The sequence below is a fragment of the Monodelphis domestica genome, chromosome 5 (assembly GCF_027887165.1).
Source record: "Monodelphis domestica isolate mMonDom1 chromosome 5, mMonDom1.pri, whole genome shotgun sequence".
Lineage (NCBI taxonomy): Eukaryota > Metazoa > Chordata > Mammalia > Didelphimorphia > Didelphidae > Monodelphis > Monodelphis domestica.
The window spans coordinates 140,845,145-140,867,880 of record NC_077231.1 but is presented as its reverse complement, the minus strand read 5'-3'; the positions used below and the strand labels follow the sequence as shown (position 1 = coordinate 140,867,880).

The window sequence follows — 22,736 nt, the reverse complement described above, 5'->3', positions numbered from 1 at the left end:
CACTATACATTCGCATAAAATTTAATGAATATGAACCAAAAAAACTGGTGCTTATCATTAGCATTGCTCTTCCAGAGAGTACAGATGATATATTTTCCATTGTCCAAGCTTCTAAAGAAAGTCTGGCCCTTTTCTTAATTGGATGATTGCTAATAAGGAAATTTTATTTAATCGCATCATGGAAGAGGTTAAGCTTCAGGATATGTGCTTTTAGGTATTATAAACATTGCTTTGTAGGAAGCAAGAGTTTGTCTGAGGAACTTGTTCCATCTAGGGCAACTTTCTTAAGTGTCCAAGGCAAAAACCAATCTGAGCATTATATACCAAAATTAGGGTATTTGGTGCCTCTGCTGAATCACTAGGTTTGGCAATTATGTTGGAAGAGAGATGTTCCACCTTTGTTAGTCATCTTCTCTACTATAAGGTATGCTTCTGCCCCTACCTTTAGGGAATGGAACTTTAGTGCTTAAGAATGACTGGCAGCTTATCAAACTCCCGAGTCTTAAGAATTAGGCACAGCCTGACAATGTCAAAAGAACCAAGTCTCAGACCTGCTTTTCTTAGAAGTCATTTCATTCCTGTGTATAGAAGGAAGAAAACAAGCATTTATGATGCCTCTACCAAGTATGATGCATACACCATATGCATATTTCATTCGATCCCCACACCTCCCCCAGGGACAGGTATATGCTATTATTATGCCCAATTTATAGATGATGAAACTGAGGCAAATAGAAGTTAAAAAATAACTCATCACAGTCACAGAGCTGCAGGCCCATCAGTTTTCCACCATGCCACCAGCCTATGATAAGTTTTACTTCCATACTTCAGAGATCCATGATTTCATTAGTATAGGTATGCTGTTCCCTGACACAAATCACAACCCCATCTGTGCTTTATTGGTGGTTTTGAGTAATTGCAATAGTTGAAAGAAGTAAACCACTTAGTGGCCCACTTAGAACTATCCTAGCTCCCTCTTTCAGGCCCTGGATGTTTATATCCTATTAGACGGTGAGTTTCTCAAGGGCAGAGAACATTTCTTTGTCTGTGTATCCTCCATAGTCCAAACATAGTGATTTCCACAAATTTGGTGAATGCCAATGGCTTTTGACCTATCATCGATGGGACACTGAAATTTAGACCCAGCTTGGGATGTTTTTTTTGAGCTGACAAAAATGTTGATAGATTTCTGGGTTTAAAAAATATTGATCTGCTGGGGTTTTTGAATAATAATAATATTAAATTTGTACATTCCTTTCTTTTTAAAAATTATCCTTTTATTTAATTAAATTAAGTTAATTTTAATTTTAAAATTTAATTAATTCTTTAATTAAAGAAAGAAATCTGCCCTAGAACAGATACTACTATGAGTCTGGTAAGGGTTAGCTATTGGGATTAAGTGACTTGCCTGAGGGTCACCCCTCTAGGAGGCCAGACTTCCCCTTTGGTACTCCCGTTTCCGACCTCTTTGCCCCCATGCATGACTTTGCACAGTGGTTCTGGGGTGGCCTGGCCTTGGCTGTAGACCTTGGTTCCCCTTACCACTCTCTCTGTCATCATCAAGGTGTACTTTTGATTTTTTTAGGTTGAGATCAGTCTCCAGAGCAGCTTCCAGCCTGGGATGAAGCTAGAAGTGGCCAATAAGAATAATCCGGACACCTACTGGGTGGCGACCATCATCACAACGTGCGGCCAGCTCTTGCTGCTGCGGTACTGCGGCTACGGAGAGGACCGCAAGGCTGACTTCTGGTGCGACGTCATGACGGCCGATCTCCACCCGGTTGGATGGTGCACACAGAACAACAAGGTGCTTCTACCCCCAGATGGTAAGCACCACTCCTCCATGCGCCACTCCTCCGTGCGCCATTTTGAAGACTCCTTATTGTGTAGGAGTAGAAAGGAAAGCATGTAGCCGTTTCAGATGGGAACCAGTAAGGAAAACGTCTCTGTAATATTTTTTGGAGTGTTGTTTCATTATCTGTGGAGTAGGGCTTTTTTTGGTGGGGGAAGGGGAAGACGAGGCAACCACTTCTAGAGGTCAGAGTCTGATCCAACAGCCTCACCATCCCTGGCCTTTCGCAGAGCAGGGTATTTTGAGCATGGAGCTAACATTGCTTTTTTGGATGCAGTGACAAGAGCGAACCAAGGGACATGGAAGGGGGTGTGCCAGAAGAGAGTCTGGTTGTCTCTTTGGTGCTGGAGGACATCATTTTTTTCTTCTTCCTTGGGAAGCTGACATTTTGAAGGCTGCCACTGAACAGCTTTTCTCTACTAAGCTTTCATTGGCCTCACCAAGACACAATGAGAAGTGTTGAGAAAACCATGCAGATGTGGATAAATTACATCATCTATCCCTAAGGTCACTTTAAAACTGGGATTAGGCCAAATGCTAGAAAGAGAATTTGCTTTAATTAGAAAATTGATCTGTTCTGCTTTATGGATTAGCACGTTCAGCTGGATTGAAAATATATGATCCTGGGGGCAGCGAGGTGGCCCAGTGCATAGAAATGGGAAGTCCTGGGTTCATATCTGGCCTGAGACAGTTCTTAGCTAGATGACCCTGGGCAAGTCACATAACCTCCTTTGCCTGGCTCTTATTACTCTTCTGCCTTGGAACTGATAACACAGTATTGATTTTTTTTTTAACCCTTCTGTCTTGGAGTCAATACTGTGTATTGGTTCCAAGGCAGAAAAGTGGTAAGGGCTAGGCAATGGGGGTCAAATGACTTGCCCAGCGTCACACAGCTAGGAAGTGTCCAAGACCAGATTTGAACCTAGGACTTCCCATTTCTAGGCCTGACTCTCAATCCACTGAGCTACCCAGCTGCCCCCCATAGTATTGATTTTAAGATGAAAAATAAGGGTTTAAAAAAAATCTGGTGTTACCTTTTTCCTTGTAGTTACTTAATGTAAGACTCATCTTCATGTAAGACTACTAGGTAGCTCAATGGATTGAGAACCAGGCTTAGAGACAGGAGGTCATGGGTTTAAATCTGGCCTCAAACACTTCCAACCCTCATGACTTTGGGCAGGTCACTTAACTGCCACTTGCTTAAGTCCTTACTACTCTTCTGCCTTGGAAGCAACACAGCATTGTGCAAAAAGTAACAAGAGGTGTTTTGCGTGAAATTTCAAATCTCTCTCATGTATTGTTATTATTGTTCATTTGTTTCCATTGTGCCTGACTCTTCCTGACCCTATTTGGCTCGCCACTTTCTTCTCTCATTTATTTTACAGCTGAGGAAACTGAGGCAAACAGGGTTAAATCACTTGTCCTGAATTACACAGCTAAGGAAGCGCCTGAGGCTGGATTCAAACTTGGGTCTTTTTCTCTGCATATCTGGCACTCTTTCCACTGCACCACCTGGCTGTCCCTTAGTCATCACTTGTTTTTTTGTTCAAGTATATTAAATTTTCATCTTGTTACTTTTTGCTCTGTCTTGTTTGTGATTCTTTCTGGACTTCCTTTTCTTCTATAAAATGCCTCAAACATAATTGATATGAGCTATTTTAACAGTAGAATATTAAAAACATTTCCCAGGTGATAATAATAATAATAATAAAAATAAATAGCTAGCATTTAGAGGATGCTTTGGGGTTTTTAAAGTGCTTTACAAATATCACCTTACTTTATCCCTATTTTTATAGATGAGGAAACTGAGGGGAATGACGTGGCCAGAATCACATAGCTAGCAAGTGAGGCTAGATTTGAACTTATCACTTCCTGACTAGCACAGATAGGTGACTTTTTCCTTAAGCCACCTAGTTTTGCCATAAAGTTGCATTGTGTATCAATCATTTATTATTTTTTAAATTTAATTTAAATTTTTTAAAAAAAATTTTCCATGGTTACATATGTTGTCTCCCTCCTCTCTCCTGGAATTGACAAGCTCTTCCACTGGGTTATACATATATTATCACTCAAAACCCATTTTCATATTATTCATTTTTGTAATAGAATAATCTTTTCAAACCAAAACCCTCAATCCTATACCCTTAGAAACAAATGATAAATCACATGTCTTCTTCTGGATTGTATGAGTCATTTATAATGATGTCCTTTTAGTAGAAGGTCATTTGGTCCCTTGGGAAGGGGTCCAAGTTAGCCCCATTTTAGAATGAATTCTCTCTCGTGAGGAGCGGTGAAATTTCAGGGCTCCAGAAGAGCTAATGGGCTCATTCAGTAAAGGATCCCTGGCCAAAAAAAAAAATAGTGTGTTGTTCATTAACTAATTCTCTTTTCTCACTTAGATGACATGTGTGTCAGCAGTCACAGTTTCAAAAACACTCTCCCATGTATAACCCACTGACTCATACAGTGAAGCAAGACCCAGACATCCTACACATGACAAATTCAAGATGAAAAACGGAAAAACCTTTTAAAAAAATAAAAGGAAACCAACAAAAAATGGGGCCTAATAACTCCACACTAATAGAGTTGAAAGGTTTATTATCCCAACAATAGTAAATTATGTTAATTTGAGGATGTTTCTCTTTTATTATTCTTTAAAAAAAAAACCTTAAATTTTAGCTGATAATCAATATGACTTAGAAATCTACAGCACAGAGAACAAAGTCAGGAAATACCAAGGTCATGGGGCAAGAGGTTTTATTGATTGCTGTAGTACAGGATAATTATTGCTTTGTAGCCGGAGGCTGTTTGCTGTTCTTTGGGGGAACAGGAGAATCTCCTTTTGATCCAGAATTCTTGTTTTTGGATTTTTGAGCTTTAGAAAGGCAACTATAGACCCTTTAAATGGTATAGTTGAAGCTTGTGACTGTTTTAGGTTAGGTATGACTAAATTGGGAAGGTAACATTGTTGAATGCTAATTTGAATGATGAAAATGCATGATGTGATCTGTCTGTGAGTTGCGAGAAGACATTGTAGACATTCTTGTATTTGTAGCGTATATTAGAGTGTAAAAAGCCTTGGACCCAGGAGTCAGGAGAAATAGATTTTGGTTCTATCTCTGGCACTCAGTGAGGTCTGTGTCCTTGGATGAGCCACTCCTTCTCTAATCTAACATTTCTAGATCTATAAAAGAAGGAGATGGAATATAAAGTCTTTTCCTGGGATCATCTCTATTGTCTCTTTGGAAACAACTCAGGGCTACAAGATTTTCTCCCAGTTTCACATCTGTGTACCCTGAAGCAAGGAGAGATTGTGAGCTTAAATTGGAAGAAGTTGTTGGTTCCATGTTGGAATTTGAGAGCGCCATCTTGGTCCCTTGAAGCCTAGCCCAAGGATTCCATATGGAGCTCAAGAGTCAAGTGGCGCCACTGGAAACTATAAATTTTGAATTGACTCATGTGTAAAATCCATAGTGAGAGATTTATTTGTGTGTGCTTTGACCCAGTTCTCTGTTGCCACTGTATTCAGATGATTCTGGCCACTGAGTAGAGAGACTATGGAAAACACAAGCCACATGTTTCCTATAAATAGAGAGAACAAATGCAACTACTTGAGGCTCTGATTTGAGAGCAGAGTCCACCAATAAGGGGGTGATTACTGCTACAAAGCAGGGCTGAGAAGAAGGGCATGGGGCCGTTTCCAGCTTTGGGGGGTGCCAGTGCTTCTTTAGGGCAGGCACTTGGGGGGGGGTCATGAAGGAGAGGGAAGACGAGAGAATACACATTTATCAGTGCCTACTATGTGCCACACACTGGGATAAGTGACTGCCTTTCTCTGAAATTCAAGGGCCCCTTCCGTGGGTTGTAAGACACACACTGGTATTCTGAGATTATCAACAGGGTCATTATGCATTTCTCAAGTCATTTTTGTTGTGAGGGGAATTTTATTATTTTAGATGACAGTTTTACAAAGCATTTTGAGCTCTTCACATTGCCATATTTTCCTGCATTGCTCTTTTAAATTAATTTTATCTGTGAATTAATGGGAGCAGCAGTTATTCCATTAAGTGTTATGAGAAGGCAAACAGCATGGCGGCAGCTCAACTATCTGTCATTAAGATTTGATTTTAATCAGCCGTTGGAGAACTCCATTAATAAGGATCTGTTGGAGAGGCCCAGGTTTTAGTCACAGATTGCCTATTCAGAGAGCCATGTTCTTGCTTGTGAGCTACATAGGACTAATCGGTACTAATCTTTCATATTAAAAGTATTAAGAAAAAATACTACATTTCTGCAGCAGAAGATGATGGCTCTTATTAGAGGAGTGAAATGTAAAACATTTTGGCCTAACAAATCAATAATGCCTGATTTATTTATCAGCACATACAGTGCTTGGAAAGGGCAGCTGCCAAATAATTATTGTTTATGGTGATAATGTAAGGAAATCATTTAATCCACTGACTGTTTCATTGTTATTTATTGAGAGAGAGTGACATTACCTCATAGCGTAGTATCTGTGGGCAGGAGCTGCCTTGCTTTGGCAGGTGCTCTTGGCATCCTTACGAGATGTCACTGTAGAGGTCCATGTCTATCTGACCAGCCCATCGAAGCACAATCCCTTGTTTCATGAACCAAGAAGGTTTTGTGTCCGCTTGCTGTGGTCAGCACGAAAGAAGCAGCCTCCTCCAACATGCAAAACCCAGTCCTCGGTTTTGTTTTCTTCCTTATCACTTCTGTGATTTGAATGACAAGCTTAGCCCTCTTGGCATCCTGACTTTTGGTTTACTTACTCAAAAGAAAAGCCGCATTCCCAAAATCAGAAAGCACTTATAGCCAGACTTCCTCCATTGTCGTTTCGCTCTATCATAGGGTCGGGGCAAGAAATTAAAAGAGAATTTGGGGGGAGTTTTTTGGAAGCTGCAGATGCCATGCAGAGGCCGGCAGGCTTCACGGAAAAAGTTTAGAAGCTCAGAAATGCTTACGTCACCCAAAATTTATAATAAGGTACCGTAAATGCCCCATAAAAGACAAAGAAAAACTTCAGAGTACTTCTCTGCTACGAAGGGAGGGCCAAGACGTTGTCCGTGGACCCGGGAGGTGCTGCGTCCTGGCCCCCAGGACGTTGAAGGGATAAATGTAGAGACGGAGTGACCAGGCCTTTGGCATGGCTTGTTCCAGTCCAGAGCCCAGGATGGGAGTCAAGATGCCCAGACCAAAACGAGGCAGGCCCTGCCCTTAAGAAACGTGCGCACCTTTGCAGGGAACAAGAGAAGGACATGGGGATATATAACTTTATTGGAATAAAGAAATGGTGGTGAGGAGATGAAAAAAGACTGAAGCCAGCCTTGGGCCCCGTTCTGTTGTTGCTGCGGACTTCCTGGGATGGATTCTTCCTGACTCCTTTTGATGCGATCGTGGAAAGGAGCAACTGCAGGATTTGTCTGTGGCTCTTCTTCCCTCGGACCCCTGAGCTCATTGGGTGGCCGAGGACGGCAAGGGTCAGTCTGGACGAGGCGCCCTTTGGGGAGCGTAAGAGAAGTCTAACCGACCTTGGCAGCCTGCCTAGACCAGCGAGCGGCGGGGAGGGCCGTGGAAAGCAGCAGCCCTCCTAAAAAAGGAACAGAAATAGCCACGGCGCAGGTGCCAGAGGGGGAAGGGAGCCCTCTGGAGACGCTGCCTTCTGCTGGCAAAGAAGCTAACGCCGGTACAGGAGGGCCTCTTTTGATGGGCCCCGGGCATTCTAGGACCCTTTGTGTGAACTGAAAAGGGTGCGCAAGAGCAGACCCCACTCTTTAGTAAGTATTTCTTATTTGAACATGCCTAGGCACTTGAGGACTTCTTAGGCTTCTCTGAGCCACCGGCACCACCCTGTTGTACTTTGAGGCCAGGCCCCTATTAATAACTAAACGGCATTCACGACACAAATTGAAGCACTTCTGATAACGCACGGGCTTGTTACCGGCGAGAACCCTGGACAAGGACGGATGCAGGAGTGACGTTCGGTGCAAGACGGTGTCATGACTCCCCTTAATGGGGAAGGAACGTTCATTGGATTGGCTGAACAGCGTGCTGAGAGTTGACACAGCTTGGGGAAATGGTGCCGATGTGGTGTGCCGTCCACCATGGTGACTTTACCTATTTTTCTGCCTCTCTTGTTTTGGCGGCCAGCCCCCTAGACCTGAAAAGGAGCTCCTCCTGTCATGCTCCATAGTAGGACTGCAGCAGGTGGGACATCCAAGCCATCCTTCTGGGTCAGTGACCTCAAAATGGATCAGACATTTGAAGACACAGCAATAACACCTGTAGGATGTTTGGAATTTGTATAGAGAATCCAGAAGAGGACGGTGAGAATGATAGGAGGGTTGGCCGTCGGTCAGCCGGAGGACCTTAGGTTACTATTTAACTAGCGTAGACTTGGAGAGGTGATGTTTGGTTTCCTTTTCACCTAAAACATTGCATCCTTTTGGTCTTACTGCCCAGGGGCCAGGAACTGGTCCTCTGACTCTTCACTAGGACAGAGTGTAGAATTAGGACTCTGGGATCACATTCCACTCACTTTCTAGTTGGATAATTTTGGGCAAATCGATTTCTCAGGGCCATCCATTTCCCGGTCGGTGAAAAGACGGGGCTGGACGAGGTGCTGTCTATGGTCTCTGCTCGATTTGGATCTGCTCTTGGGGGGTTCTGACAAGGATTCTGGGGAAGGTCTGGGGGCGGACGAGGGGCACGGGGTGTCCGTCTGTTTGTCTGTGGTGGGGAGTGCAGGGAGGATGTCAGAGTGGTGACCCCAGTGTGTAAGCAGGTTGTCTTTAGAACCATATAAAGCTCGAATGCAAACATTCATTTTGTGCTCCATGAAGCACGCGCTCTGCTCTTGTGATGGACAGCTGGATTTGGTACGGATTTCCGTCTCACAGCTGAGCCAACAGAGCAGAATCTCCGGCGGCATTATCTTTGCACCTTCTCTGGGATGTATTATAGGCGCTAAACGAGGAGAGGGCTGTGGACGTGTGTGATTGCCGTGGTAGTTTTTGTCTTAACATTTTTGACAGACAATAATTCAATCACGCGGGTCTCAGAATATTATGATATTAACAGAAAGCTCGCATGGAGACCCGAGAGGTCCTAAGAACAGTGGGAACGTATTCCTATAGACTTGTGTTTTTGATGCCTTAAAAAATACCTGAAGACATTTCCTGAATTCAAAATAGGTTTGCCTCCACCTCCCATGATAGGGGGCCTGCAACCCCACGTCCCCCCCAACTTGCTCTCTCAGAAAGATCACAGGATCATCAATTTGGAGGTGCGAGGGACCTTCGAGGGCTTTGAGCTCCGCCTCATCCTAGCAATGAAGAAACTGAGGCTGAGGGAGGTTCAGTGTCTTGTTCGAAGTCCTAGAGCGAGTTAGAAGCGCATTGTCTTTCCTCCGGAACCAGGTTAGCTACCTCTTAATGCTGCTTTCATTTACATCTTTTGTACTTGTTTATTTATGAAGCTGTTCAGCAGTACTGAACCTGAAGTCCAGAAGACCTGAGTTCAAATGTGGCCTCAGACACATAGAGTAACTGTGTGACCGTGAGTCAGTCCCTGAGCCTCACTTGACCTCAGTTTCATTTGTAAAATAGGGATCAAAATAACACCTACCTCAGAGGGTTTATGCAGGGATCAAGTATTTGTATACTGCCATGTACACCATAACATGCTTTATAAATGTTAGTGATTATTATTTTTTCATTGTTTTCATTTTTTCATTGTTATTATTTTATTTAAAAAATCTCAATAACAAATTTCCACACAAGTTTTCCAAAGTTATAGTATCCATATTGTCTCCCTCCCTTCTTCCTTCCCCTCTCCTGGAGCTGACACACAATTCAATCTAGGTTATATATGTATTATCATGGAAGACATATTTCCATATTATTCATTTTTGTAAGTGAATAATTATCATTGCTATTATTTTATGTTTTAATTTTAATAAATTTCTACATAAATTTTCCAAACTTATATGATCCATGTTGTCGCCTTCTCTTCTTCCTTCCTGAAGCTGACAATTAAATCTTGGTTATATATATCATGCAAAACATTTCCATATATTATTCATTTTTGTTAGCAAATAATTATTATAATTTTATTTTATTTTTATATATTTTTATTTTTATTTTATTTTTTAATTTTAATAACAAATGTCCACATAAGTTTTCTGAAGTTATACAATCTATTTTGTTTCAGTTCCTTTTTCCCTCCTGGATCTGACAAATAATTCAATCTGGTTTATACATGTCTTATCACATAACACATTTCCATACTGTTCTTTTTTTAAGTGAATAATTATCATTATTATTATTTCTTTTTATCATTGACCTCTTTTGTGGGATCATTGAGTCAAAATATAGGATCGGTTTAGTGACATTGATAATGGATAGAAAAGTTATTTCTTAGTGCTTTTAATTTTTTGTGGGGAGAGAGAGTGAGGAATGGTGAGTGGGAGATGAGGAAAGGGAGGTGACATAGTGGATAGAACATTGGGCTTGGAGGCAGGAAGACATTTATTAGCTTTGTGACCGTGGGCAAGTCACTTAATCCTATTTGCCTCCTTTTCCTTATCTGTAAAAAAATGAGCTGGAAAAGGAAATGGTAAATCATGCCAGTATCTTTGCCAAGAAAACTCCAGATTGGGTCACAAAGTCAGACATGATTGAAATAGTGGAATGACAACAAAATGAAGAGATGTGTTTGAAGCTAAACAACATAGCCTAAATAGGTCAATTTCTTTGAAACATAATCACAAATTATGATAGTTTTTCCTTGAGCTTTAACGCCTGAGTCTCAGTAGGACTGGATGCTTAGCCTGGTCTGTTCCTTTAGTTGCGTAATGTTCACCAGGTACACAGGTCTTTCAGGGTTTACCTACAAATAATTCATCTATAAATATCTTTCTGGTATAGAAGTGTTTGTTACAGATTTGAATAAGACAGTTACTTATGTGCCTTCATTATGAAGTGTGTCTGGGGCCTGAATTTGCTTTTTGGATTTTTTCCTTAATTCTCCCATGAGGAGGCTGTCAGATGTTGCTTCTTTGTGCTGCTACTAGATAACCAAGCCTTTTAAAATGAAAGTATAATTGGGTAAATAGGCTTTGAGCGATGATGGTCCAAGGACAGGCTCCATGGAATAAAATACAGATGTGTATACTTTACAGGTATTTCTGTTGCTCAGAAGCTTTCAATAAAAATGAAACATTTTCATTAAAATTGAATACTAGGCATCAATACAACTAACTCAGCTTTCTTTGTAACTATTTACATTTAAACTAATTTTAGCGCATGAGATAGAAAGATTTTAAATCCCCCCCCTCAGATTTCTTGTCCATTCGGTCTCATTCTCTTTCCTTGTGTTGGAACGTGGCCCCATTCTTCTGGTTTTGCTTAGAAAGGCCCTTTCAGATTTCTGTGTCTTCCTTCTTGTTTGTTTCCATAGCGTCCTGTCGGTGGCTGGTGTTTCCTTCCCCTTCCCAGTGTCTGTCCTTGCTATTTGCCCCTTCCTTTCCCTTCTTCTTTCCCCTCACCTCTTCCCTGAGTGCCTCAGCAAATTGATGGTTTGACAGACCATGACTCTCCAAGCAGTTTAGTGGATACCAGTTGTCTCTGGGTGGAAATGCAAATTCTTCCATTTGGCATATTAAACCCTGTACCACTAGGCTCTGGACTGATTTCTTATTCCTCTCCTGTTATCTCCCTGACTCCCCAGCCAAATGGGCCTTCTCGATGTCCCCTTGACGTGATGGGCTACCTCTTCCCTCTCGGTTTTTGTACAGGTTGCCCCTTCCCCTCCCCAGAATCCAAACTTCCTTTTCAGGTCAGCTCTGTTTCTTCTCCCCATGCATTTTCTGCATTTTCTACTTAACCTGCTAGTTGCCAGGCTATTCTCCCCCCCCCCCCCCCATCCCCCCAGTAGACTATAAGTCCTTTTAAGGCAGGAGCAGTTTTCAGAGATATCTATTCCTAGCGCTGGGCCATTGTAGGTGCCTGCTTGATGCTTGTTGAATACCTGTTGAATACTTTGGGGCTAATATTTGACTTGCCAGTGTTATTCATCTTAGAAAACCAAATACAATACCTGATATTGGGACAGTACAGACTGGACAGAAGGGTTCTTGAGGTTCCCTCATCGTTCCTATTTCCTTATGGCAAGTGTTAAAATTAATTGTGGTTGAGACTGAAATACATTAATTAGGTGGTCGTCAGGAATTTAATTTCTAAATCCCAAAGTGAATTACTAAAGTAAATGAAATTTATGGTAGTTTATTTACAGTAGAGGGAAGATATTAAGGAATGAGAGAGAGAGAAAGAAAACTCTGGCTTCCTCTGAGCCAGGTAGAAATACTAAGCCCTAATCAGGCAAAAGAGTCTCAAGATGATGGGCTTTTTCTTGGAGGTGTAGGCAGGGTCACTAAGTCAGCCTTTCACTTACCAATGGTGACCATCTAAATGGAAAGAAGTCTGGGTGTCTGTCTTCTAGTCACTCTTCAAGTGTGTATCTTCTAGTCTCTCCAAGTCAGAGAGCTCTTTGATCCCCTAGAATCGAATCTTGAATTGAATATATCTTCTTCTGGCCTCTTTTAAAGATCTTTTTCTCTTGTGTCACCTCCCCTAAATTTCCTGTCTACCAATCACAGTAGATGCTCCTCTCCAGGACTGCCCACTCCTTAGTTCACACCTTCTTTGGTTAGAGTATACCTTTTATGGTTATTTAACACCTTTTTTGGTTAGTTCACCTTTTGTAGTTAGTTAACACCTTTTTGTAGTTAAAATGGGTAGATGTACTTCAAATACTGAGTTACCACATTTTGGGGATTAAAATCTAAAGTAGACTGTGGATTACAATTCAATCTTCACAATAAAGGAAGAGCTAAGTATCTTCATTGTTACAGTCAGGAGATAGCTAAATCCAATCTTCATACTAGGCTATAGATACCTGATGGTAAACTTGAGGCACTTGTGCCAGAGGGGCTACTACCCTCCCCCTCTCCACTGTGTCTGAGGACATTTTTCACATGACTCATTCCTCTGCCCAGCAGCCAATGGGAGTGCTTTCTCCCTCTCCTGTTTGGGGAAAGGGGGGGAAGTTTGGGTACTCTGTCTCTAAAAGGTTTACCATGACTACTGTAGATGAACCAACACAACCAGACAGGAATCTCCACCATTTTAAAGTAACAAAAGCAAGAGGGTCTGCCTGGGGCTTGGATTCTGACTGAAACATGAATTCTGTCCCTTTGGGCAAATTACCCGCTCTGAGCCTCAGTTTCTTCCTTTGTTAAAAAAAGGTGATGATGTAACATCTCTGCCACAGTCGTCATGAAAGCCCCTTGCAAGTCCTAAAGCCTTGTATTTAATTTGGAGTTGTTGATGGACTTTTTGAGAGGAGGATACATTTTCACGGGCCCCTCAGTGACCAGGCTAGTATACTTCACTGTCAAGAAGTCGTGTCTTAGAGATTTAGATGCTTAGAAGTTTAATCATAAGAGTCTTTGCAGTGGTTCATTATCACTAATAACTTGTAGAGCAAATGCATTTATGTGACTGGGATGACCCAAGTGTCTACCAAGAGAAATGGGAATATTTCAAGTAGTCATTTCTTGACACATAAGAGTTGTTTTACCAAGAAAAGTCATGGGGAACCAAGAAAGGAGAGTTAAAAACATTCTGGAATCATTTTCAGCAACAGATATTTCAATAAAAAATATTAGTTATACATTTGTTTCTGTCAACAAGCATGTGAAATCATATGAGAGGGAAGTGATTACCAAGATGAATTTAAATGTTTTAAAAAATACTTGGTTTCATTAAGATAAACCAAAATGTACTACAAAACTGAGAAGCACTGATTTAGACATTATGAGAACATATAGTTACATGTACATTATATAGTAAATAGTGTTTGAAAAGGGAAAATTCACCATTATTATTTGTTCCCCCTTATTTGTTGATTGTGAGCCTTATTTTGTTATTCTTGGTTCTGTGAGGTATACAGAAAAGCTGAAAGTTTCTTCTTTTTCATGTATTGGCAAAATGTAGATTTGTAATAAAGCAAGCATTTGGACTTTTAAAATGCACCCAGATGACACCCTCATGGGTCAAATTGATGTTTAATTGGTTAGACACTCATGTTGGTCATCCAGGCAACAATTCATTTTGGGTATATTGGCCTTTTCCCTTTGGCATCTTACATTCTCATCTTTTAAAAAATTTAGTACAAAGTTATTTTAATGATACATCATTTTACAGATAGGGCAGCTTGTCTGGAGTCATGAATACCTATTTATGGGCATGTTGTCTCCCCGTTAGAATGTAACTCCCTTGAGGGCAGGGGTTAGTTTTGCTTTCTCTTTGTACCTCCAGGGTTGTGGAGAGCCCTGATTTTGATACTTTAATTTAACTTTAATTAATTTATTATTATTATTATTATACAATGCAACATATAATAATACATATTATATTTATTATTAATTAATCCTTTAATCAGTATTACTCAGTGATTGATGTTGAGATCAAATAGAGTAAAGATGAATAGGTGACAGGTGGATTCTTAGTTGATTGGTACATTATGTAGTAAGTGCTAATTATATTTCTGCTAATTATAGGCATACGGTAAAGTCACATAGACTCCTAGGCGTATTATAGATGATAAAGCAAAGTGATAGGACTGTGTATTGTGTAACATTACTCCTAACTTGTTATTGTAGCAGCGATGCCCCTCTGCCCAAGAGCCCCCGCCACCTACTTCCTCAGTAACCTTTCCGTTTGCCCACAAGGTGGCGATCTCCCGGGATAGTGTTGGTCAGACCTGCAGTTGGTGGCAGAAGATGCCCGGTCCAGGGAAACCCGAGCTGGGTGACCCGCGGAAAGCCTGACGACGGGATATTGGTCATTGGTGACCGGTGAAAAAGCCAGCTGGCCAAGTGGTTATGATTGATGTGCGTGTCCCTTAGCCAATCAGAGGGACTTCCCCACTTCTGGAGGTGACCAATCAGGAAATCCGACGCCCTATTCTATTTTTGGTGCCGCCTTAATGGCTATAAAAGAACTTTTCCCCTAAGCAGAGCCAGCCTCAGTGAGGAAGGGCTTGGACCCAGTTGATTAGGGGACCATCAGAACCCCTCTTAAATGGATTGGTCATACCCAGAGCTTTGTGACTTTGATTACAGATTGGATATTTTTGGCCCAACAGGGCTTTAACACAGTACCTGGTGCTTAGGAACCAATTAATTAATGTTTGTTCACTGATGGTCGGTTGAGTTGCCTATATCTCTGTCCTGTTGAAAGGCTATAGAAATGGTGTGAAAATGCTACCTTTCAAAAACCTGGATAGTGCATTATTCATTAATTTAGGAGACCCTTTCCCCCTCCTTTTCAATTAAAAAATACGTATCTGTGTCTGTCTCTGTCCATCCATCCATCCATCCATCCATCCATCCATCCATCCATCCATCTATGTACACATCTATCCATCCATCTAAAACATCTTAAAGGGGGTATTAGTTTGTAGTGAAAATTTATGGCATTTGAACTGACCTGGTGCAGGCACAGTGACCTATAACTTCTGCAGTGGTGGGTCAGTGGCTACTAAATTGAAAGGTCTCTCTCTAGAGTATAATCTGCCAGTTTTAAATCAAGGAAATTGGACCCGAAAGAATGGCAAACTCATTCTTTCCTTCAGATTGACTAAAAGACCTTTTTGTTTATTCTAACCTACTCATTCAAGGAAATGGGTCTATTTGCAACTGAAATTTCTTGGACTTGGGCAAAAGGGGTGGGGGAGCCCTTTGTAATAGAGAGAACACACCCACACTGGGAAGGGTTTATATTCTAAAAGGGGCATGGATCAATGAATAGCAATAATGTTTATTTGGAGGTCACTTATCCAACACTTTAAACTATCCAGAATATTGCTGAACCTGTAAAAAAAAAGATCTATTCTGATGAACTGGAATTGATGTCACATTGGCTAGGTACTTTTAGCTAATTTATACTCTACTCATATTTTTATATTCAATCCTAATGAGCTTGGTTAAATAGTTTCCAAGCTCATGATAAATTAGAAAGATTGGCAGGGATGGAAGAGGACTTTGAAAGTGTAGGTAACAGTTGATAGTAAAGAAGGAGCTAGAAAAAATGTTATTTTTAAAGAAGAGACTTGATATCCCATTACAATGACTTTGGAGTAATTTAGCCTAGGGGTAGAAAACCCTATACACAGGTTAATGGTCGAAGAGGGCATCTCTCTATTATATATAACATAATTTAGTGACTGATACTATTAATAAACCTCCCCCAACTCATTAAAAAAAAATTATGTTCAATATACTTTGCTTGCAAAAGTGATTTGATGGAGTGGAAGACACACTCAATTTGGAGCCAAAAGATCCAAGTTTTGATTCCAGGTCTGTTCTGAATTGGCCTTATGGCCAAGTCACTTTACCTTTAGGCCTCTGATTCCTTATCTGTAAAATGAGGGTTTGGAGGGCCCTTTTAGCTCTAAATTTTGTTTCTATAGAACATATTTTAGAATCTGACACAATATGGTTAAAGCCATAAAGAGCTAGAATTTTTAAAAGGGTTTGTACTTGAAAAGGGTACATTTAAGTTATCTGAAGAATTCAGTATGTGGGTAAAAATCCAGTTCATTTTCTTACAGTGTTGAATTAATGAGGTCCTAGTATGTTTTGGTCAATTAATTAACCACAATAGTAGCCTCCTAAATTACTTACCTTTTAGAAGGTGACTGAGAAAAATGAGATAATAGAAAAATGTTTTGAGCTCTTTGGCAGAAGGGTACTGTTTGAGTTACAGTAAAATGACAGAACTGTAGTTCAGCTCTCCTGGTGGTGAGTGGGACTCTTCCAGGCCTTCCCCCAGGCTGATCAAAGTTCTTGGATGAGCCAGCAGACACCAACTAGAGTATTTCCCATATAATAGAGAATCTCCAGGACTCCAGATCGCTGGGCATTGCCCTTTGACCAGTGCCTACTTGAGATGCCCTGAACCTTGCCATCGTGACGTCTGCTACACATTTAGACTTGATGGACCCATTCTGTCTCTGCAGCTGAACTCGATTTTAGATATTCTTTTTCCCAATTGGAGTAGAAACTTCTTAAGAACAGGAACTGTCTTGGTCTTCTGTGTTGTCTCTCCAGAACTTGGTATCTAGTAAGACTAATTAAGGCTAATTCTTTTATGACATGAGAAGCAGGACTTGTCCATTGTCCAGGGTAACACAGGGCTCTTTTATTTAAACCCAAGATTTCCTGATGACTAGCCCAATGCTCCATCCATTATGCCATTTTCCCTTGGATATAAGAATTACATTATAACCTGTTATTAATACTTTTTTCCCAACATTTGCATTATCAAAGTTTTTTGCCACCAAATGTTGACAATCTGACATTATGTTATCATTTTTACTTTTGCCTCATCTTAGCCCCTCACTCTTAGAACTGAGTGTGGAGGGATAGTCGGGATTAAAATCTATGTCTCTTGACTTTCCACTCACTAAGTAACTTCTACATTGCACAATGGGGCAACTAGTATATATCTTGTTTTTTTAAATAGGTGAACAATGTGTGATAACATAGCTTGTTCTCTGGTGTTGTTCAGTTTCAGTCACATTTGACGCTTTATGACCCCATTTGGAGTTTTCTTGGCAAAGATACTGAAGTGGTTTACCATTTCCTTTTCCAGCTCATTTGACAGATGAGGAAACTGAGGCAAACCAGGTTAAGTGACTTGTCCAGGGTCACACAGCTGGTGTCTGTGACCGGATTTGAACTCATGAAAATGAGTCTTCCTGATTGTAAGCCCAGGGCTCTATCTACCTGACCACCTAGCTTTGCCACAGTAATAGTGCCATGTATTTAAAAAAAACCACCAAAACATGTAAGGAAAAAATACCCACACTTTCCCTTACTCCCTTAGAATCATAATGTCAAAAATATATTAGAAATGATTAGGTCAAATATGTCTTCTTTTAAAGTAGTTATCAAGTGCCTACAATATTTTAGGCACTAAACTTGAAAAGGCCCTTTGTTACATTTAAAATTGAACTAAAAAAGAATTTTAAGTGTGAATTTTAGAACTTTTACAGAAAAGGTACCTATATTTTATAGACATATCCCTGGCATCTTCTGAAGTTGTTGCCATGATCAACCTATATCTCAAAGCTCATATGACTCCAGAGGGGTTCCATAGTGTTGAAAAGGAAGGTGTATATTAAGAAATTCCATAATTGTTCATTTTTCTGATGACCTCTTATCAACCAACAAAGCTGTTAAGGATAGTTGAGTAAACAATGCTAATTTAAAAAAAGCCCATAATACCATATTTACACAATAGTTAGTAATGGTTTCTTAAAGCCCATCACAGATTATAGAGTACATTATAGCCATTAAAAAATCTGTAATTATTTTTCCACAATAGACATTTGTTTTGTGCTATTAGCATCTGTTCTGTTCATTTCTCAGAAAATTGCATGATGAGTTTCTTTTAAGGCTATTGTAACGCAAACCAAACTGTGCAGAACACGTCATCCAAACAAATAAACAAAAATCTTCAGAAATCCCCAAAGGCAGTTTAAATTCATTTAACGGCTTTTCTGGCTCAAGTTTTTTTTTTATTGCTCTTTAGAGATCAAATGATAATTTATATGCTTTGTTTAATCTGATTTGCAATATTATTTAGTCACAGATGTATTCTGTGAAACTGAAGAAAACAGTATTTTTTACTTTAACATTGGGAATATCAGTGAAGGAATTGCCCATTTCCTGGCACATTCTTCATCTGTTGGTCTAGTGTGTAATTTGTTAGCCCATCAAAATTAATTTTAGATCCTCTAATGTACGTGGATCTTTAGATTTATAAGTACTGTTAATGGTCCTTTCAGTTAAGTGTATGTATTTATGTGCCTTTCTAGAGTGGATTTCCGTGAAGTATTATGCAGGGAGGATGTTAACATAAATAATCAGGCAGCAAATAAATGTCAATTAAATATTCTATTAACATAGCTGGTAGAAGCCCTTTAACATATAAGTACAGAATATTTCGATCAGATTTTATTTTTTGAAAAGCTTGCTTATTTAGCATTTTGTAGCATTTCTCTCTCCTGCCCCCTTTCTTCTTTTTTCTTTTCTTTTTGGCTAACAAAAGAAACTGTTTATTTTCAGAGAAATGTAACTCTGGGTGTGAACACAAATCCTCTCTGTTTTAGCCATATAGAGATTTTCAAGTGATATTTAAGATGTAAAATCAGTGAAATAAACACATTTTGGTAGTCTTTTTTTAAAATACCATTTTCTTTTTTTGGGGGGGGGGGATCCTGACCTTGTTCTTCTCCATCATCCCTCCCACTTCCCATTTCCCAGTTTCTAACTATATTGAGGCACTTGATTAGATGCCTCATTTAGCTAATTTGGATTTACCTTATAAGATGATGGTTTCAGCCATAGAAAACATCTCAAAGACGATGTAAGAAAATTCTTAGATCTAATACCCCAACCATTTTCTCTTTGCTTTTCCAGGACCAAAAAGGCTTGCTTTTTTCCCAGTCAGTTTAGTATGTTGAATTTTTAAACTTGCAGTTACTGGTGTTGATTTAATGGGAGATGTACTTTCCCCTGTATTAACTTTTAAAGAGATTAATGACCCACACTGTTATCTCCTTCCCAATACTTGGGATAAATCAGCGATACTGTTTAGCTGTTCCACTGACTCTGTATTGTGGCAGAGCTATAATAGTTAATGCATGAAATCAACCACTCTTTGTGGATTCTTAGGCCACTTAAGGAATGGGGGTAGTTTTGTTTTTTGTCTCTGTACATATACAGAGGTGAATACAGATGTAGCCCACATGCCTATAGAGCTCTCTGCTATGTATCTACTTTTACTTTCCTTCATTTCATGAACTTGGATTTCTGCGTGATTGGCTCATCGCCATATGGTCAGACCGGGCCGCCAGTGCATGGACATAGATACCCACACGCACGTTGGCCCCAGGGCCCATACAGAGGCTCAGGGTGCGAGTGTAAGAGAAAAGAGCGTGACTGTCGGCCCGGATCTGCTCCTGGGCTCTCTGGGGTCTTGGACGAGTCATTTTTATTTCACCGACTCCTAATTGGTTAAAAGAGAGGGTTGGGCTGACGGATCCCTTTCTTTCCTCAGATTTTATAGTGCCACTAGAGGCTTATTAGATTACTTTCCGCTACTGGGCCCTGATTCTTGTTGTCTCCAAACTTTGGGGCCTGCTGGTCAGTATTTTCATTCTAAGTCATCTATACAGAGCCACGGAGAGAGTCTGCTGTCAGGGTCTTAGTTCTTGGTTTAAGAGAATAAGCTTTTTTTTTTTTTTAATCTCATTGGGAACTTGATGGATCTTTCTGCAGATGGGAATACTGAATAAAGAAGGCTGCGTGTCCTTTTCAGCAAATGAGAGAGCCACAAATCAAGGCTGTAAGGTTGAGGGACAAGGACTGTGCCTTATTTTGGTTTGCTGCCTGGGACTTTATTTGCACTTAAAACAGGGCATCTGTTTTCCAGGATGCTGATAGAACTAAAAGGAGGAGGCTGGACTAAACTGCTTCTGAGGGCCTCTTAGAGTATTGGAACTTTGTTGGGGCACAAGGGATGTCCTTTAGACACTGAACTGTCTAAAAGGTAGCTGATAATTTCTGTAGGTTTTTTTAAAACTCTTGCCTTCCATCTTAGAATTAATACCATGTATTGGTGCTGAGGCAGAAGAGTGGTGTAAAGGCTAGGTAATGTGGGTCAAGTGACTTGCCCAGGGGCACAGAGCCAGGAAGTGTCTGAGTCTAGATTTGATCCTAGCACCTCCCATCTCTGGGCCTGGTGCTCTATCTACTGAGCCTCCTAGCTTCCCCCTTCTGTATGTTTTTTATGAAATAAGAGAAAGACTTGGATGAATTTAGGTAGATCTCTTTGAAACAAGGCTAGCAGACTCCATGACTTTTATCAAGACTTTTTCCAGCTCTTTTTCATTTTTTTCAGTTCTACCTCTCATGTTTCTAATTTATATTGTAGAACCTTTTGACTATAATACTTTTTTTTTTTTTTTGGTAAATCAAAGAAGGGGAGTATATACAGTGTTTATTTTTTGAGTTTAAAATAAAATTTGCAGATATCAGAACTGCCACTTAGAAGAAATATTCAGTATTTTCTCAGAATACCATTATGAGAATGCTTTGTTTTGGAGATCTTCTGGTTTGCAGTCTTGTGGTCAGCCTTCAGAGGTTGCAGACTCCTGTGGATGTGAATTCGGGGAACTCTACATCCTAGGAACTGGTCATCATGGCATACAAACCTAACACATCTCCCGCCACTGACTGTGACACAAGCACGTTGATAAACACATTATGGCAAAGAGTGAAATGGAAAGAGGATTTCAGTGGACAGTCTCAATGCTCACCTCGGCACATCCCCTTCCCCGTGAATTCTGTGACCACTGCATTGGTACAGTACTTAGGGGGAAAATATCCTTAAAAATTAGCCAAATGTGGGTCACTGGGATAATATTCCAAGATGAGCATTCATTCTCTAGCCTTTCATTCCTACTTCATTGTCTCTTTACCTTTGTTCTTTCTCATGTGATCGTGGATGTCAGTTTGTACCTAAGAATGATAATAATATATAACTATATATAAAATGTAAATAATAATAATAAAAAGAATAATAAGAAATAACCACATTATTTTTGAGAAAATCCAGTTTTGTAGTGGGTTAGGAAGGAGTGAGTTTTTGGTTCCCTTATCTTTGTTTGTGTATGGCTTTCTTTGATTTTCCAAATTAAAAAAAATCATTAACTCATTTGGTTAAACTTGATACTGTTTTTTAAAAAGAGAAATTGTTCTGATGATTTACTCTTTTCTTCATCCATTTTAAAAATAGCTTATGAAGTTCTTCGGACAATGTGCTAATAGTTGTGTCATCTCTACTGCGGCCTCCCGTATCAGTCTGCCTGCCATACATTCTATGTCATTTCAGACATTATTTTCCTGGCAGGATTTTAAGTGAATCAAGAGAAGTGTGTCGCCATACTGTATTTCTTACCACGGTATGGTGAAGAGAATATACTCTTTTTAAAAAAAGAAGAATCGATTCATTGGAAGTAAATTGTTTTCTAAGTTGTTGGTTCTCTTTGATTCTAAGAGAGGGGGGTGTTTTTACTTTTTTGACTTCATGATGATTCACTTGTCGAGTTTCCTCAAGTGTGCAGTGTTGTGAGCTTGATTCAGAATATTGATGCTTTAGGCAGCTGTAATTTTAAAGTCACCAACATTCAGAGTTGGAAGGGGCCCCAGTGACCAACCTATACCAGAAAAATCATTCCTTTTCCGGCATATTGGAAAAGGATCATATAGCCCTTGCGGAAATCACTCCCATGAGAGGGAGTCTACTGTTCATTTGACTTTTTAGCACTTGTAAATGTTAGGTTTTTCATTATATCAATTATGCTCAGAGTTTTTAATCTTAAGTCACCTTTTTATACCCTTAAAGATGGTCAAGCACCACCCCTTTCTCTCCCATAAAGAGCTTTTATGTCCGTCATTTCTGTTGATTGATATTTATTAGAAAAACAGGGTCTTAGTATTATTATGGAAATAGTTTTGACCTTGCTGACCCCTTGAAAGGGTCTCAGGTCATAGACCACACTTTGAGAGTCACTGCATTAGAGCAGGCTTAAACCTCCCTCTTGGAGACTTTTACTCATCATTCCTGGTTGTCCTCCTGAGCTCAAGCAGAAAGTGTCACCATCTGGAATTCAGAACTGGTCTCAGATACTTCCTAGCAGTGTGACCCTGGGCAAGTCCCTTCACTCTATT

The 22,736-nt window shown here is 40.1% G+C and overlaps 1 protein-coding gene across 3 annotated transcripts in view; it reads left to right on the top strand.

Moving 5' to 3' along the window:
* SFMBT2 (Scm like with four mbt domains 2) overlaps positions 1–22,736 on the top strand; it is a 285,508-nt gene that overhangs the window by 59,054 nt on the left and 203,718 nt on the right. For all 3 annotated transcript variants that reach the window (XM_007503935.2, XM_007503933.3, XM_007503934.3), the window contains exon 4: positions 1,586–1,826. In XM_007503935.2, the coding sequence (XP_007503997.1) occupies positions 1,586–1,826 (241 nt within the window). The remainder of the gene's footprint in view (positions 1–1,585; positions 1,827–22,736) is intronic.